We start from the raw sequence: 16,782 nt of genomic DNA on the forward strand, positions 1-16,782 counted from the left end.
AACTATTGTGCAATCCCGGAAGCAACAGTTTTGTGGATGTAAGGCAAAGCGGGATAAATGATTTAATTCGATCAATATTGGATTAAGTATCCAATAGGAATGTATAGTTTTGAATCAGCTGGCTTCTTGCATATAGCAAATTAGACCTTGTTATCTTTCAGAAAATCAGTAGTGGAATATGTGGATAGGTAATTCCAAGGAAAAGGGGGTTGGGTTCCAAATCGATCTCATACGTTGGAATATGTGAGTACGTTATTACAAGGATTTGCCAGATTAATCAGGTTTGTTTCATTTCACAGTGAAGGTTACGTGTATAAAAGGAACAGTCGGTCCTGAATCAAAAAATCAAAAACTTCAAAATCATTTCTCATTTCCTCTCCCTTTTATAAACATTGCTTCAAAAATGAATTCCCTGAAAATCATTCCTTATACCTATGCATCTACAAGACGGTTGCCCAAAGAGAAAAATTCACATCTTCAAGAATCCATGAAATCCGACACTCGGGTTCATGAAACTTTTGATACAGATCAGCCTGCTGCAAGAACAGAGGTAGAATCTAAGCAATGTGAATATAAGGGTAAGTCAAAGCTACAAAATTGACAAGATTGGAAATGAACTAATATTTGAGGCAGAGAATGAAATTCATGATCCTGATATCGATTTACTTTCCAGAGACCCTAACCTTGCTTTCGCTGAGCTTGATCTTATCGTTAAAGCTCCGGGGATAAGTAGTCTGGTTGATGCTAACGGTAGAGATACACAAAACTTGGGGACCTTTCATCTTCGAACAAGCTCCCTAACTGGGTTTGAAGTGGAGTAGGAGTCAACAACTTCAAGGTCTACAAAAAACGGGTTGTCTAACACCAAGAATATTGATAGACCAAAGCGAAAATCAAGTACAAGGGATCAAGGTTAGAATCATTCTTTTCTTCCTTCTCTTTTGGCTTTTCTTTCAGTATATTTTAACAAATTATAAAAATCCTATTAATTGATGATAGTGGTATTCAGAGGTTCTCCGGCAAACGTGATTCGGAAAGTATATTCGAGAATGGTCAATTGAAAAAGGCAAGATCTAGATCCACCACACCCAGTCCAGGTATATATAATCCCACATCTATATATAACAAGATTCTAAGAGCTCGAAAATAACATTTTATTAGATAGATCTATCGATGTGAACAACGACGCCGTTACAACATCAACCAAACCTCTTGTATATCATAGCATAAATGAAGAACCCTTTTCTTTTGATGTTACACAAGATACTGAGCATATTCTGACCTCATCCATCAACAAAATACCAAACCGTGACAATTCGAAAACTGCTTACGTTGATCACAACGGTAAAAGTAAAGAAGAGGAAGATTATCACCCTTCAGCATGGTATCGTTTGGGTCCAATTACTAGCAACCTTTCTCAAAGCTGCACTTATGTCGCACAAGTTTCTAATGACAAGCGCGAATTTCATAATATTATCGGAAAGGAGCAAATCGACAATAAGATGTGTTATCTGGTAGATTGGACTCCGAGTTTAGTACCATATTAGATATTGAAAGAGGCAAAAGCTCAATCACTTATTGATCTATTTGAAACTCGATGTCAATCTCAAAAAACTGCTTTGGGGTTTGAGCACAATCCTTCATCTTACCGTGAGGATTGCAACGAAAATTGGCTAAGAGAGCAACAACATAAAGAGGTAGCGATAGGAGAGATATACGAAGATGAAGAAAATGAGTATACGCAAAATAGATGGGAACAAAAACGATGGCAACAGACGGATATCAGCGACATTGAGCATTCTGATGACAGCGCTCCCAACTCAAGCGATCAGGGTGACGAATTCCGACCTGCAAAACGGCAAAAAACCTCTTCAATGCCTACTAATTACGATTTAATACCATCTAATCAACATAATATGAAACATTGTCTTAGAAAGCGCCATACCCTTAAGATGAATATGGTACAGTCCCAGGGCTGTGACAGACATCTACAAACACCTATCGATAATCACCATTGCTATCCCTCTGCCTTTCAGGCACCATCTGGTATTAACCTCAAAAATTCAAAATCTGCAGAGATTCCACCCCTTACCAATGCTATCGTACATTCCAAAGTACAGAAATAAAAACCCTTAAGCAACTACAGTGTTATCATATATTCGAAGGTGCAGCCAGCAATGCGAACAAAGAAAATTTCAGCGCGATGGACACGAAGCGAAAATAAGACGATCCTTGAAATGAAAAAGAGTGGTTGCTTGTGGAAGGATATACATGATGCTCTCCCACACCGGACGCTAGAAGCAATCCAAGTGCAGTACTCTACCAAGCTCAAGAAGTAATCACGCCGATTCGTCCGCTAGAAAAGCAAGCAAATTCACTCTTTTAGCTATGAAGCATATATAGTATGATTCGAAAACGATGTTTTGTGGTATTAAACAACCTTTGCGACGCAGAGAGTTGCTTGTCAATACTGCCCGAAAAACGATGGTTCGAATTCTGTAATAATGTTCTATATTTCTCTGTTTTCGTACAAGTCGGTCCCAAAGACTATATTGTTTTAGGCAATATTTTATATAATTGTGGGGTTGGAATTCGGTGCCCCCTACCGTTGAATCCTGAGAAGCGAATCTTGGGAAGCAAATCCGGAGAATGAGAAACGGGACTTCGTACCACGAATGGGCTACCAGTTCCCATTCGATCATACTGGAACTTCGTATACTAGATTTGGAATATCGTAACCATATAAACATTCTTTTTTCCTTTATCAATCTTACGGTATTATTGGGTTTCTTGAGACCAGAAAGAGCATCAGATTGAATTGATTGATTCTCTAGCTAAGCAGTTAAGCTGCGAGTATATATTCAAAAAATGAAGGAATAAGGTTAGGTATTCAGCCTTCGGAATTAAAGTGCTTTGAAATCAAAATATTGAAAGCAAACAAACAGTATATCAAAAAGGAAAGAATGAATTTAAAAGTTGAGTTTTGTTTGCTCCTTATATGCATCATGCAATATATATGCATATGCTGCCAAGATCCCAGGAGGTCAACAACGAATGACAAGGACTTGCCTAGGTCATTGATGATAATAGCCCTATATTTATTAGTACAGGTCGCATTCGAAAATTGCAAAATGCACGGAAAGAAACAATTCCACATCCCTGTTGCTCTTAGTCGTTGTATGCTATTTAATCCTCATCAAGGGCTTCATAACATGAGCTTTCCACCAGTTTTAAACTCGATCAGTAACGTGAACGTACGTGACACTTTGTGTTAGAATATAAAGTGTTACGCGCGTGATAACGACGTGACCACACTGCGGCTCATCAGGCAAAACGTTGCATGAGGCTCTCGACGTTTATATGTATTCACCGAGTGCCATCAACGGTGTGCGTATCGTCAGCATTACCACTATTGGTATGATTTCTTGATAAGTCGTTTTAAAAGGACGATGGTCGCAAATAGATAGAAGAAGCGAGTTTGATACGTGTATTACTGTGTTTTCATGTGCTTGGATTAAAATGACTGATTCTACTCGGCCATGTGAAGTCTTGCGCCATCAAATTCCCTGTAACGTTGCGAGGAAACTGTGATGGTGATCAAATTCTTCTGTCCGAAGCGGAATACTTTTTGATAATGTGAGGTAAAGGAAGTACAGTTTTAGGGAAGATTTGGAAAAGAAAAGGAAATCAAAGTGAAGGTGGTACGTTCGGATAAAAGGATTCATTGCATCCAATCCAATCCGAACTGAGTGTCTACTATGTAGATAAAGCACAAGAAGACTTACATTGGCCTAGATCAAATCTCATCATGGTCGTACACAGCAAGTTGGATATTTCATGTGCCATAAAATTCTATACGGCGTAACTTCAGTATCTCCTGAGCAATGAAATAAATAACCCAGACAAGCCCACTAGGTTATCTCAAACGCTTGAATAGAAAAAAAAAAAAAATGATACTCCCAACATTTCAATCCATAAAATCAATTGAAAGAAATCAAACTCGATCATGGCCAGAATGTTATAAGAGTACAAAGATTGGACCCTGATCCCCAGGTTTGATAATAATTGCTCAAGGTCCATGATCTTAAGATCTCGTGTTACCAAGAAGACTTTGTACAGCCTGACACATCAACTTCCAAATAGTACAAAGACTTCGCGGGAATAACCTCAGCTCTTATCATTTTCATCTATTGATTCCACCGGGAGAATTAAACTTCATGCCAAGACGAGAATAAAATCTTCATATTCTCTTCTTCTCTCAGTCTGCGTGTTATCTGTATCTTGGCATTTTGGAATTTCAGCCTCGTGAAAGATACGAAAAGAAAAGTATTGCAATGATTGATTCTTTCGATGAATGGTGGGATTGGTGATGTGATTTTGACTTATTTATCGCTTAAATTTGAAGCTTTTCATGCCAGCAGGTACATACTCATGACGGATAAATAGATAGGTTAATATGCAGTCAGATCCAAATGGATGGTGATAAACGGGATAAAATGTTCAGCTTCCTTTATTGAAAGCTATTTCGGGAAGGTGTTTATTATGTGAAGTTTATTTGAAATGTAAACATGAGATGGCAGCATGAGCATGAGCATGAGCATGAGCATGAGCATGAGCATGAGCATGAGCATGAGCATGAGCATGAGCATGAGCATGAGCGTACCTAAGTATGAGCGGTGTGATTGATGATGTCAATTGAGAGGTAGTGAGTAGAAGTGAAGAATACTCTATAAAATACTCGATAGAATAGACGAGCACTTAAAGTGAAGTAAGGAATAGAAAAGATAGAAAATAGTAGCAAATGCCAAGGATTATATTTTAAGTGGGGATCCAAACATCGTCATATTTCAACATTCGATAATATGATTGGCTATAAATATGAGACCCTGGTTTTTTGAACCATATAGAAATTCGGTCTCTTTGTTTTGTACAGAGTATGATTTATTACTTATTATTTCTACATCGCACTTTCCTCATCACAAACACGTAAGTAAAGTAAAGGGATCACTCCTGTACATGCAGCATTTTCTCCAACTTAATCTTTTCACAAATACCCATTTCAAATCACTTACTCCGTATACCGTCCCGCCTCTTTATTTAATATTCTCTTCTATTCTCCATCCTCACATTCACCGGTGTGATAATATTATCTAATCACTACTCGGTACCAAAATCCATTTATTTACTGCAGGTCGGACATCTTCGGACTTACCAGGTATCTAACAAAACTAAAAATCAGGAACCCGAGGAAACTTGGAAAAAGGGCTCCACCTCTTTAAAAGACACTAAAATCCTAGGGAGTCGGGCCCAATTGAATTACTGTCGCGAGCAGTAATCATTGGACATTTCATCACAGATTATAGAGCTGAGATGAACTCGAAATCGATTGTCGGAAGTCCTCGCTCAAGCTTCACCAGCAATGGCTACACTTCTAGAAGACCTGCCATCTTAGGTCTTGCCAAAATCCTATTCCTATCCATCTGCCAAATTACTTCCGTCTCTGCCGCTCCCATTACCACCTTTCTCGGAATCGCCAGCGAAGAGGATGCACCAAAAGATGTAGAAGATGCGAGTTTATGGTTATATCTCTCAGTGGCCGGTGTGTTGGTTTTACTCGGTGGTGCTTTCGCCGGTTTAACAATTGCGTGAGTTTCAAATGAAAAACATCACAAAGTGGTCATGCTAATCAAAGTTTTCGTCTAGGTTGATGGGACAAGATGGTGTCTATTTACAAGTTATCGCGACTTCCGGTGAAGGAAAAGAACAGAGGCATGCCCAAAAGGTCTATGGATTATTACAAAAGGGTAAACATTGGGTTCTTGTAACATTACTACTCAGTAATGTCATCGTCAACGAAACACTCCCGATTGTGCTCGACCGGTCTCTTGGTGGAGGATGGCCTGCGGTTCTTGGTAGTACAGTTTTGATTGGTATGTTGGTGAATCCGCGACAATGAAACTCATGTTGACCTGTTTAGTTATCTTCGGAGAAGTTATTCCTCAATCGATTTGTGTGCGATATGGTCTTTCCATCGGAGCATTTATGGCACCACCTGTTTTAGGCCTTATGTGGCTTTTAGCACCGGTTGCATGGCCTACTGCTAAACTTCTTGACAAATTACTTGGAGAGGATCATGGAACTGTTTACAAGAAATCTGGTCTAAAAACTCTCGTCACTTTACACAAAACATTAGGAACAAGTCCTAGCGACCGACTCAACCAAGATGAAGTTACAATTATCAGTGCAGTCTTAGACTTGAAGGAAAAAGCAGTTGGAGATATCATGACACCTATAAGTGATGTATTCACTCTAAGTGCCGATGCGATACTTGATGAAGATACCATGAACGTCATTTTGAGTGCTGGTTATTCTCGAATTCCTATCTACGAACCTGGAAATGAGCAAAACTTTGTCGGGATGCTTCTTGTCAAGATTTTGATCACATACGATCCAGAAGACTGTAAACGTGTCAGTGATTTTGCTTTGGCTACCCTACCAGAGACTCGACCTGAAACCAGTTGCTTGGATATTGTAAACTTCTTTCAAGAAGGAAAATCTCACATGGTACTTGTTTCAGAATATCCTGGCGAGAACTTCGGTGCTACCGGTGTGGTTACACTTGAAGACGTTATTGAAGAACTGATTGGAGAGTAAGTTTAACTTGACATCCTCTAGTCGTACCACTCTAATCAATTATAGGGAAATCATTGACGAGTCGGATGTTTATATTGATGTTCACAAAGCAATTAGACGAATGACCCCAGCACCCAAATTATCAAGATTTAGGCCAAACCAAATTGTTGAACCTTCCAATGGATCAATCCACGGTACTGATGACAGTCTCATTGATTTATCAGAAGAACGATCGAATAATGTACAACTTGGTAGGAGACGTAATCAAACGGAGGTTAGAAGTTCAAGCCCTGCCAATCATTTCGGTACCAGTCCTAAAACAACTTTTATGCGAAGGGTTTCAACAGGTGATAATGATAGGAATGTTGTTGCCGTCAGAGGAAATATGAATGATATGCGCGAACACTTAAAACATCTTGGTCCATCCAACCTCGCTAGTCGACCAAAGATGACAAAGTATCAATCGGTCAAAATTAAGCCCGGAAGTATCCTCGGTGGTATCAGGACTGATTCAAGAAGTGATTCAGTTGCTCAACGTGGATCTATTGCTGAAGAACCTGAGTTTGAGCCATACACAGATACTCCAGGACCACAAGGTGGTGAAGGAGAAGGATTACTTAGATCGGCTGGACAAGATGCGAAAGATGGAGTCCAAGCTTTACAACAAGGTTATGGCACGGTAAATAATCGTGTTCCTCCTACCACACGTGTCGAGGAGGAAACCGCAAATGCACATCGAATATGATGGACCAACTAGTCCAATACCACAATCACCTGGTAATGGACTTTCAATCTCCCAATTTCTTCAATAAGAATAAAAGTACGGATACAGTTGGATCTCTTCATTCTCAAAAGAGCGGTACAAGTCCACCAACTAAAAAGAAGAAGAGTACGGCTAGAAGTGGAAGTATCACGGAAAATTTGGTAGAAGCAGGTGGTATTCGAAAGATGGTTTTGGAGACAAATACCAGTGGAGAGGAAAATAATGGTGGAAGAGTATTACATTCAAGTAGTACTGGTAGTGGAAATAAAAGTGCGAATGGGGTAGAGAATAAGTTTATGCAGTTCTTAAGTAATGCTGCAAGTACTGATAGATTGGCTGATGCGGAACATAAGAGTCATTCGAGTCAAACGGAAAATACAGGCGGAGAGAGTGGATCAGGTGTTGGTAGTTCGAAACCTAAGAAAAAGAGTAAGAAGAAGAGTAAAAAGAAGAGTGGTGGAAAGTAAAGGAAAGGGAAGGAACATGTATTTATATTATTATCATTATTATTATTATTATTACTATAGGAGGGGCTTTCTGGTGGTTGGGAGGTGCTGTGAATTGAGGTGGAAGAAAATTGTTTTTTGTTACTTTGTATGATGAAGATGATGAAGAAGAAGGGAAGAAGAGGAAGAAGAGGAAGAAAAGATGGGATTTAATGATTTTACTGGTTGTTATATTTATGCTGGTTCGGGGGAGGAGAAAAAAAAGATAAAAATTAATGAATTTGGATTTTCAGTCGTGGTTGTGGTTGTGGTTGTGCTGTTGAGGGGTGATGGGTTGAAGATGGGGAACGAGGATAAGGGTAAGGGTGAAGGGGAAGGGGAAGGGGATGGAGATGGTGGTGAGGAGGATTGAAGAGATGGGAAAGAGAACAAGATGTCTTGTATCTATGTATGTATGTATTTGTGTATTTGTGTAATTAGATAAAAGTTGTTATTTTGATTAATTTGTTATTTCATGTTTATGAGTTTAGTTGGTGTGTATGATGTTGGTGCAGTGTATGTGATCACTAGTGGATGTGATGTGATGTGATGTGATGTGAGATTGAGATTAAGATTATTGATGATGATTGTTGATGATGATTAGGTATTGATGAATGAGAATGAGTGTGTGGGTTGTTGGAATGAGAGTAGAGGGTGGGGAGGAGGAGGAGGAGGAGAAGAGAAACGAGGGATGAGAGAGTATATTAGCGTGTCACTATCTACAGTAACGTGCATTGATAATGGCTGTGTATGGAAAAATACACTTAAAATAAGCACTTTATTATATTTTCAAATACAAAATTCTCTATATTAAATAATTATAATTAATTGAAATTATAAATATATATATAATTTCGATATTAAAAAATCTATATTTAAGATTTTTAATGATTAAAAATATTTAAATATAATTATTTTGATTCTTTAAGAAATTATATTGAAAAGTTTATTGATTTTTTGTGACCAAAAGGGTGTTTGTAGACCAGCAATTGTATTTAACTTAGAATCTACAGGTGAAGAGCACCTGTAGATGGGGATAGCTACACTATATATACAAAAATGAATGGCTTAGCCGCAATGGCTAGGCAAAAAGAAGTCATATTTGTCCCTCCAATGATCTTACTTTACCGATAACCATTGATACCTAGTACTTGTCCGGATCCGATCCTCAGGTCACCTAAATCGTATACTAATCCCGAGTAATCGTATCATGTGTGGACATGGTTAATATACCTGAGGTTTCTTATATAATAAGGGTGGGAGAAAGCAGGGGTTTCCGTCACACAACGGCCATTATCTGTGCGCAAGTACTGTACAGTCTTGTTACGAGGTTTGCCGTCTAGATCACGTGGAAGTGCTCTAGGCTCTCGAGGTGGTTTATAACTAGGCGTCAAGCAGGGACTTTAAAGTAATGACAATAATGCAATTCGTAACTAATAGTAGAGTATACTAAATGATTGATCTTGAGCACGAAGCTCTATACAAAGGAAATCCATCTTGATTATATAGACCTTCATGCTTCTATGATCACTACTGATCACTTGTGATCACGTGGCTTGGTCATGTAATGGTAGTTGTGTAGCCCGTCGTAACAAGTCTCATAGACGAAGAATTGATCAATTCTTATCTCGCTAAAATTCTACGACCCCTCTTATTAACTATGATATTCATTGAATTGAAGTTCACAGTACAGCTCACTTGAGGGATTTAATCACAATCATCCTTCTCCTGGCTGCTTGTCTATTTCAGTAACATTTTAGATAAACAAATTACTGATATTAGGTTCAAGAAGTGATGATCATATAAGGTAAGTCATCATTGTAACAAGGAGGATGAAAAGAGAAACCACACCTTTCTGTCATGCACCGTTACACCTTGCCTGATTCAGATCGAGATCTTCATTCAAAATCCTAAGTTTTCGATAGTCCGAATCATAGTCTGTCAAGAACAGGATTCTATTATTAAAAAGGTGATTTGATAAGTAACGATTTTGTCGGTCTAAAGTTATAGTCATGTCACGGGATGCTACTAGAATCCTTAGTATCAGACTTAATGTCTAGACAATCTGAAATGAGTCAAATTTCAAAGTTAAATTTAGTCCAGAGTTATTCTTATATATAGTATTGAAGAATCCCACAGAATTGTATTTCTTTTGAATTTCTTTTCTACCAAACACTTGCAAGTTCTGAATTCTCTACATCAATTATCGCCATATTGGACATATATCCTACTTCACCTACCAGACCAAACGATTACTTCTTACAATCCCACGAGTTATACGCCGTGCATTATCCACTTCCCTTCCGTACCGCCACATTTAAGCCCACGGTACCATCAGTCGTCGGTTCTTTGATCTCCATTCCTACAGCCACAGCAACAGCTACAGCCTCAATGCTCAAAACCACAGATACAAACACGGTTTCCGACCACAGCTACAAAACTACAATCAACTTCTCGATGCAAAAGATCACAGTATGGATTGAAATAGGCTGTTTGCTCTCATGCACTGGACTCCTCATATACATCCTAGTCTCACTTTACAAAATGACCAAATCCATTGAACAGAACCGTACGCCTAGATATGGAAATGAAAGCCAAGCCGAGAAGGGAGGATTAAAAGACTCCCAATACACAATCGTATCAAAAACCTGCGAAGAAAAGTATCACGATGATGCATCTGTTCTGACGGGAATCCCAACTCCAGAGCAAGATTCTGGTAATGCTATTGCTTCAGAGAGTATAGTTAATTTTGGGAAGGAATCTGTGGCTGAGGAAAATAAATGTGTGGATTCTTTGGAGGAGAATTTTCTGGTTTATTGTTATTATCCTTCTCCATTGTGGGATAGTGCAACGGAGGAGGAAGAGTCTGAGTAAGGTTCCGAGATAGCGACTTGTGGAGTGGGATGTTTGGGGAGGTGTGTGGAATGTAGGGGAGAGATGAGGGATGGTTGTGTGTATGTGAGGAATAGGATGGATCTTCTATATATGCTAGATTTATCTGTATATTGGATTTGGATTTTCCAGGGTGTTAGAATACAGATAAGCCTCACCTCAAATTGAAGATGTTCCTATTACTCTCATCCTTTATAATCCGACCTTACAGTTTGCATTCCCCCTTGTATCCTGGAGTGCAACTTTCTCAGGTTCATTGTAAAATACCTCCATAAGCTTATAAAGATCTTAACTTAAGTTCATGTTTCCGACCATCATTCCTTTACCAATATCCACAACACTGATAATGCTAGTAAAAGCATCCCACAACAGAATTCAGATTTAAATGATAAATTCAGTAATTGTAAAAGCATCAGTCACACTATATGCATAATTCCGAACCATGAGATAGAAGACAAACAAAATACTCGAGAAAGAGAAGATAGAAAAATACATCCACATGATATATATGTAACATCTATACGTAGTCCTCAGTGGCAATCCTCTCTACATCGCTATTAACTAGACACCGTGATACACCACGCGTCATGTTTCTTACATCCTCTCTCACCAATACTGTGGAATATCACAAGTTACATTGGCGGATATACCAGGCCTGTGTACTTTGTTGGGGAAGTCTTCGGATTCATCGCACTGCTCAGCAATTTTTAGAATTAAAAAAGTTTCTTTCTGTCAGTGAAATGATCAATAATGAATACTTAATAATGAATAGATATTACTCTGTGCTGCATCAATAGTCAATTTGAAGCAACTTTGCACAATACATTCAAATAACACCATTCCACCCAAAAATTCCACGAAAAGAAACCCCAACCTTCCCACCACAAACCACTCTTTCACTAAAGTGCAAACTTCTCCTTAAACCTCAAAATCGCCTCCGCAATCTCCTCCCCATGGGTCTCCACCGCAAAATGACCCGCATCCAAAAACTCCAGCACCAAATCCCCACAATCCCTCTTCAACGCCTCCGTCCCAGCCTTTAAAAAAATCTCATCATTCCTACCCCAAACCGCCAAAACAGGAACCTTCGATTCCCTAAAAAACCGTTGAAACTCCGGATATAAATCCAGATTCGTACGATAATCATAGAAAAGATCGAATTGGATATCTGCAATTCCAGGACGCGATAGTAAGTGTTGGGTTTCTTAAGACCAGAAAGAGTATCAGATTGAATTGATTGATTCTCTAGCTAAGCAGTTAAGCTGCGAGCATATATTCAAAAAAATGAAGGAATAGGTTGGGTATTCGGCCTTCGGAATTAAAGTGCTTTGAAATCAAAATATTGAAAGCAAACAAACAGTATACCAAAAAGGAAAGAATGAATTAAAAGTTGAGTTTTGTTTGCTCCTTATATGCATATGTACTATATATGCATATGCTGCCAAGATCCCAGGAGGTCAACAGTAAGGCATAATCGAGGGTATTGGATTCTGGTGCGATTCTATGGAGATGGGTGGGAGGGTTCCGGTGATGTATTGCCATTTGGTTGAGTCGAGGGAGATGATGGATTTGATGGGTTCGTTGGCAGCGGTTAGTTCTTCGGGGGTTTGGGATTTCCACAGTTTTTGGAAGGGCGTCCAGAATTCTCCTAGCCCTTCGGTGTAGGCGTTGCCGTTTTGGGATATGATTGATTGGATGGCTTGGGGTTGGCGGAGTGCTAGACGTAAGCCGATGGGGGCGCCGTAGTCGAAGATGTAGATGGAGAATTTTTCGATGTTGAGTTCTTTTAGGAAAGATTCGATGGATGTGGTTAGAGAATCGAATGTGTATTTATAGTTTCGAGATTCGGGGATTTCTGTGAATCCGAAACCTGGGAGATCTTGTGCTAAGAGGTGATATTTTCTGGAGGGGAGAGGAATTAGATTGCGGTATTGATGGGATGAGCTAGGGAATCCGTGAAGTAGGAGGAGAGTGGGTGCTTCAGGAGGCCCAGCCTCTCTGTAGAATATATTGATGCCATCGGCATTTATAGTATTTAAATGAATGGCAGTCATTGTGGAGCACCGTTTGGTAATTATGTCAAGTAGATGAAGATCAATGATGTGGCTCATGGTCGCTAGATATATACGTTTAAGCCAGGAATTGCGGGGTATGTTCTGCAACGCATGCTTGAACTATGTATGTATATATGAAAAGTATAGATTTACTGACGTTTATCGAATCCGAAAACAGCCGCGACTTGCATTCTTTCGTCTTTGTCATCAGCTTATATGACGGTGATTTGAGATTCTGTGCTTTTGATTGGTAGAAATTTGAACAAGGAAATGGACGAAGGGATTTAGAGCATCCTTGAGAATACCTGTCCATTCATTATACCACGGTATTTAATCAATTAAAAGGTGTAAAGCCTTTCATGTCGACATCTTGCCAAAGATATTGCAAGCTAGGTGATTGGATAAGAATAGTTCAAACACGGAAAAGATCAGTTAGTTAGAAATGGAATGTTTATAATCCATTATTGAATCCGAATAGTTGTCACAATCGCCAACGTTAATTTCTGCAATCCTATTCGCTTAAAAGGCCCTCCAAGGACCCGTAACAGGAATCGTAATTCATGCAGAGCTAAGATAGTCATTCACTCTACACGGCAGACCACCCTCCATTGGTAAAGTAAGACTATTCTTACTAATTCTTTCTTTCTGATCAATTGGAGAGAAATCAAAATTGACCGCTAGGGTCGCAATTACTTGTGCAGCCACACTTTCTGCCATCTTCTTTCCTAGACAAGTACGTGGTCCTCCATTAAATACCGGATACTCAAAAGCAGGCTTTGAAATCAGTACTCCATCTTCTAACCATCTCTCAGGTCTAAAATCATCGGCATCCTCACCCCAAGTTGATTTGGATCTGTTCATTGCCCATGGACACCAAAGAAGTACAGCGTGTTTTGGAAGAAATGTTCCATCAGGTAATGTGGTCGATTGCTCACATTGCTTGATTTCAAAAGGCACCGGTGGGTAAAGTCTTAAGGTTTCATAGAAAACAGCCATGACATATGGAACGACTATAGGTTGGTATGATGTTGAGTCGCTATGTGGATCGTCGTTATTCAGAGATACTATTTCTTGCCGTACTTTGTCCATGACTTTTGGATGTCGCATGAGAAGATAAAAGGCCCAAGTCAATGCTTGTGCAGTAGTATCACGACCTGAAATTTTTAGCTAATGAAGAAGCAAATAGTTCATTGAATGCAAAACCTACCAGCGGAAAGATAATTCAGAGCTGCGTCAGCTACCATTTGATGATCATCAATTGAATCCAATAGAGACTTGATCAAACTACCAGAGATAGAATCTATGGAGCTTCTTTCAACACCCTTTTTCTTTTGTTCTTGCCTAGCCTTGACAGCATTCGACACGATTTCAGCACCAAATGCTTTAACCTTTGCTATTGATGATCTAAAACGACCACCAAATATCATTTCTGTGATAGGCCAAAGAGGGTTTTGAAACCTTTCACCAGTAGCTCCAGATGCGTATTCAAACGCTAATGAGAATGGATCACCGGAACGCATATCCATCTAAAAACCTTTAGTGGAGGAATCGTGACGAGTTTGAGAATTAATATCCTTACATCGTATGCCATCCTGCCCATAAGCTTCGTAGTTAATTCATGAAACACAGCTCCCAAATCAACAACCTTGCCTTTTTTCAATCTAAGCTGGTCCAATGTCTCTCCAAGATACCGTGGAAGAGCAACCTCGGTAAGAACTTTCAAATTTGCAACATTGAGGAAATTCAAACCAGCTTTTCGCTGTACTTTCCATAAATCTCCATCAGCATTGATGATACCATTTCCTAGCACTCTTAGTATCTCCACACGAAAGGAAATATAGTAATAAATTCCCCACCAAATAAATCCCAAGATCTTCTCTTGAAGAAATCTCCTTTAGCAAAGATACCCTCATTCTTCATTACGTACTCGAGATTTTTTGGATCATTTATTACCACACCAGGTGGTAATGATGGGACTGAAATCTCAAATGTCTCGAGTCCAAATTTCCGTTCGCATTTCACGAACCAGGAAAATAACTTGTGGCGGTCTTGAAGGAAGAGAATACCATTCCCAACAACTGGTAATGTATTTGGTGGTCGTCTGGATAGGTCGTTAGTTACGAATGAGATTGCTGCACTCCGTAAATGGAGAGTAGATGTGTATCATGCATATATATGTCCAAGAAGACATCAAAATATCACAAGAACAAATGAATGCACACTCGTGCAAAATCTTGAAGTCATGTAAATCCCAAGCAAAAACTCGTGATTTCGTGGCATGTTCGTGATATGCCGTGCTCCACTCACCTCAAAGCCTTCCCGTCCTTCCTAATCTTCGAACCATTACATAGAGAAATCCCCAAACAAACCGCGAGAACAATCGATACAATTATCAATGAATACATTTTAACTCGTCAATTAATGTAGGACAAAGAAATCAAGCTCGTGAAAAATGTGGTGATGCAATATGCATAAGAAAGGAATGAAGGAAGCAGGATTTCATTTGCTACCAATTATGCTTCGTGTGCTAACGTCATTAGGATAAATACCACAGATAAAGCTTCAAGTTTCAGATTCTAGATAGACACGACATCCATTTATTACTTACTTGATACTTTTCAGTTACAGATTTTTTTCTCTATTGTGAAAAATCCACATATTCGAATTGAAGATACGGTAAAGAAGAAAAGAAAAATGGTGCTTATTTGTCCCCGAATTCATTTCTTCGAGATCAATGATCAACACTGGTTCGTTGCCCTTGCAGCAGCTCAAGACGAGCTCTCCAAGCTCTCCAAGCTCCACACATCCACATCTGCTTCAATCCTTCAACTTCTCTTCTCTCTTCTCAACTAACATCAATTCCTCACCCAGGTTCCCTCAATACCTCCGCGAAAAAGTCCAATCCTGTCTTACCCTCTGCTGGACCTTCCGAGTCCCCATTATCCAACCCTCTTCTCCCGCCCAACTAGTCGCCACAACCCTTTCTCGAGCCCTCTCAGATAAAGTTACATCCTACACTTATGTAGATTTCTGTGCCGGGGCCGGTGGTCCCACGCCCTACATTGAGGTGTACATGAATGAGCAATTGAACTCCTCAACCTCTACCTCTTTCCCCTCCAACCCATCAAAATCCTCATCGGTAGCCACGCCTGAAGTTTCCTACGCCGAGGTTGCAGCCGCGCCAAAAGACGAAATCAATGGACTTAAACAACGATCGTCGCATCCTGTTAATGCGGATGATAAACATCAAAAAGTACAATTTGTATTAACAGATTTACATCCACATATCCCGGACTGGACGGAAGCTTCAAAACGCAGCGAGAATCTCAATTTTATATCTGAATCTGTCGATGCAGCGAATGCGCCAAGAAATCTATTGAAGAATGTCAATGGTGTCAATGGAGAGACCAAGGTGTTCAGACTATATAATCTAGCCTTTCATCATTTCGATGACGAGTTAGGGAGTAAGATATTGAAGAACACGGTTGACACCGCCGATGGTTTTGGGTACGTTCTACTCTTTTTGATACTCTTCCTCACATCCATCAATATAACATTAAACTAACCCCCGCATCAGTATATTCGAACTCCAAGAACGTACCTTCTCCTCCCTAATCACCATGTTTGCCATGGGCATAATGATTCTCGGCATAACTCCCTTTTATTTCTGGCGTTCACCAGGCCATCTATTTTTCACATATATTATTCCCATTATCCCATTCGTATTGGTGTTTGATGGGATTATTAGTTCGTTGAGGACGAGGAGTGCGGACGAAGTGGAGGCACTGATGAGGAGGAGTGGGGTTGATACGCAGGAGTGGAAGGTGTCGAGTGGAAGGGAGAGACATACGTGGCCGACGGGCTATATGACTTGGGTTATGGGAATTAAGGAGTAGGGGGTGTGGGAGGCATTGGAGTGTATAACTAGGTCATTTGGTTTTCTGGTAGGAATTTC

At 39.7% G+C, this 16,782-nt stretch overlaps 7 protein-coding genes across 7 annotated transcripts; 5 read left to right on the forward strand and 2 right to left on the reverse strand.

Moving 5' to 3' along the window:
- Positions 1-403: 403 nt before the first annotated feature.
- On the forward strand, positions 404-1,547 carry SS1G_09533 (predicted protein; the record flags this gene model as incomplete). Its single annotated transcript, XM_001589761.1, has 4 exons — positions 404-578; positions 881-912; positions 1,010-1,097; positions 1,162-1,547. 4 exons carry the CDS (start codon positions 404-406, stop codon positions 1,545-1,547), a joined length of 681 nt encoding a protein of 226 aa, XP_001589811.1.
- A 1,584-nt stretch (positions 1,548-3,131) lies between these two features.
- SS1G_09534 (predicted protein) lies at positions 3,132-3,888 on the forward strand (the record flags this gene model as incomplete). The annotated part of the gene is made up of 2 exons (XM_001589762.1): positions 3,132-3,254; positions 3,796-3,888. The coding sequence occupies 2 exons, from the start codon at positions 3,132-3,134 to the stop codon at positions 3,886-3,888; spliced, it is 216 nt and encodes a 71-aa protein (XP_001589812.1).
- Positions 3,889-5,370: 1,482 nt separating this feature from the next.
- SS1G_09535 (hypothetical protein) lies at positions 5,371-7,863 on the forward strand (the record flags this gene model as incomplete). Its single annotated transcript, XM_001589763.1, has 5 exons — positions 5,371-5,645; positions 5,704-5,930; positions 5,978-6,650; positions 6,700-7,312; positions 7,519-7,863. The coding sequence occupies 5 exons, from the start codon at positions 5,371-5,373 to the stop codon at positions 7,861-7,863; spliced, it is 2,133 nt and encodes a 710-aa protein (XP_001589813.1).
- Positions 7,864-10,272: 2,409 nt separating this feature from the next.
- SS1G_09536 (predicted protein) lies at positions 10,273-10,755 on the forward strand (the record flags this gene model as incomplete). Its single annotated transcript, XM_001589764.1, has 1 exon — positions 10,273-10,755. One exon carries the CDS (start codon positions 10,273-10,275, stop codon positions 10,753-10,755), a length of 483 nt encoding a protein of 160 aa, XP_001589814.1.
- A 917-nt stretch (positions 10,756-11,672) lies between these two features.
- On the reverse strand, positions 11,673-12,827 carry SS1G_09537 (hypothetical protein; the record flags this gene model as incomplete). The annotated part of the gene is made up of 2 exons (XM_001589765.1): positions 11,673-11,941; positions 12,236-12,827. 2 exons carry the CDS (start codon positions 12,825-12,827, stop codon positions 11,673-11,675), a joined length of 861 nt encoding a protein of 286 aa, XP_001589815.1.
- A 558-nt stretch (positions 12,828-13,385) lies between these two features.
- Positions 13,386-14,747, reverse strand: SS1G_09538 (hypothetical protein; the record flags this gene model as incomplete). Its single annotated transcript, XM_001589766.1, has 4 exons — positions 13,386-13,981; positions 14,035-14,353; positions 14,407-14,630; positions 14,684-14,747. The coding sequence occupies 4 exons, from the start codon at positions 14,745-14,747 to the stop codon at positions 13,386-13,388; spliced, it is 1,203 nt and encodes a 400-aa protein (XP_001589816.1).
- Positions 14,748-15,521: 774 nt separating this feature from the next.
- SS1G_09539 (hypothetical protein) lies at positions 15,522-16,723 on the forward strand (the record flags this gene model as incomplete). Its single annotated transcript, XM_001589767.1, has 3 exons — positions 15,522-15,574; positions 15,699-16,334; positions 16,405-16,723. The coding sequence occupies 3 exons, from the start codon at positions 15,522-15,524 to the stop codon at positions 16,721-16,723; spliced, it is 1,008 nt and encodes a 335-aa protein (XP_001589817.1).
- Positions 16,724-16,782: the final 59 nt, after the last annotated feature.

Source organism: Sclerotinia sclerotiorum, genomic scaffold (genome assembly GCF_000146945.2).
Source record: "Sclerotinia sclerotiorum 1980 UF-70 scaffold_13 genomic scaffold, whole genome shotgun sequence".
Lineage (NCBI taxonomy): Eukaryota > Fungi > Ascomycota > Leotiomycetes > Helotiales > Sclerotiniaceae > Sclerotinia > Sclerotinia sclerotiorum.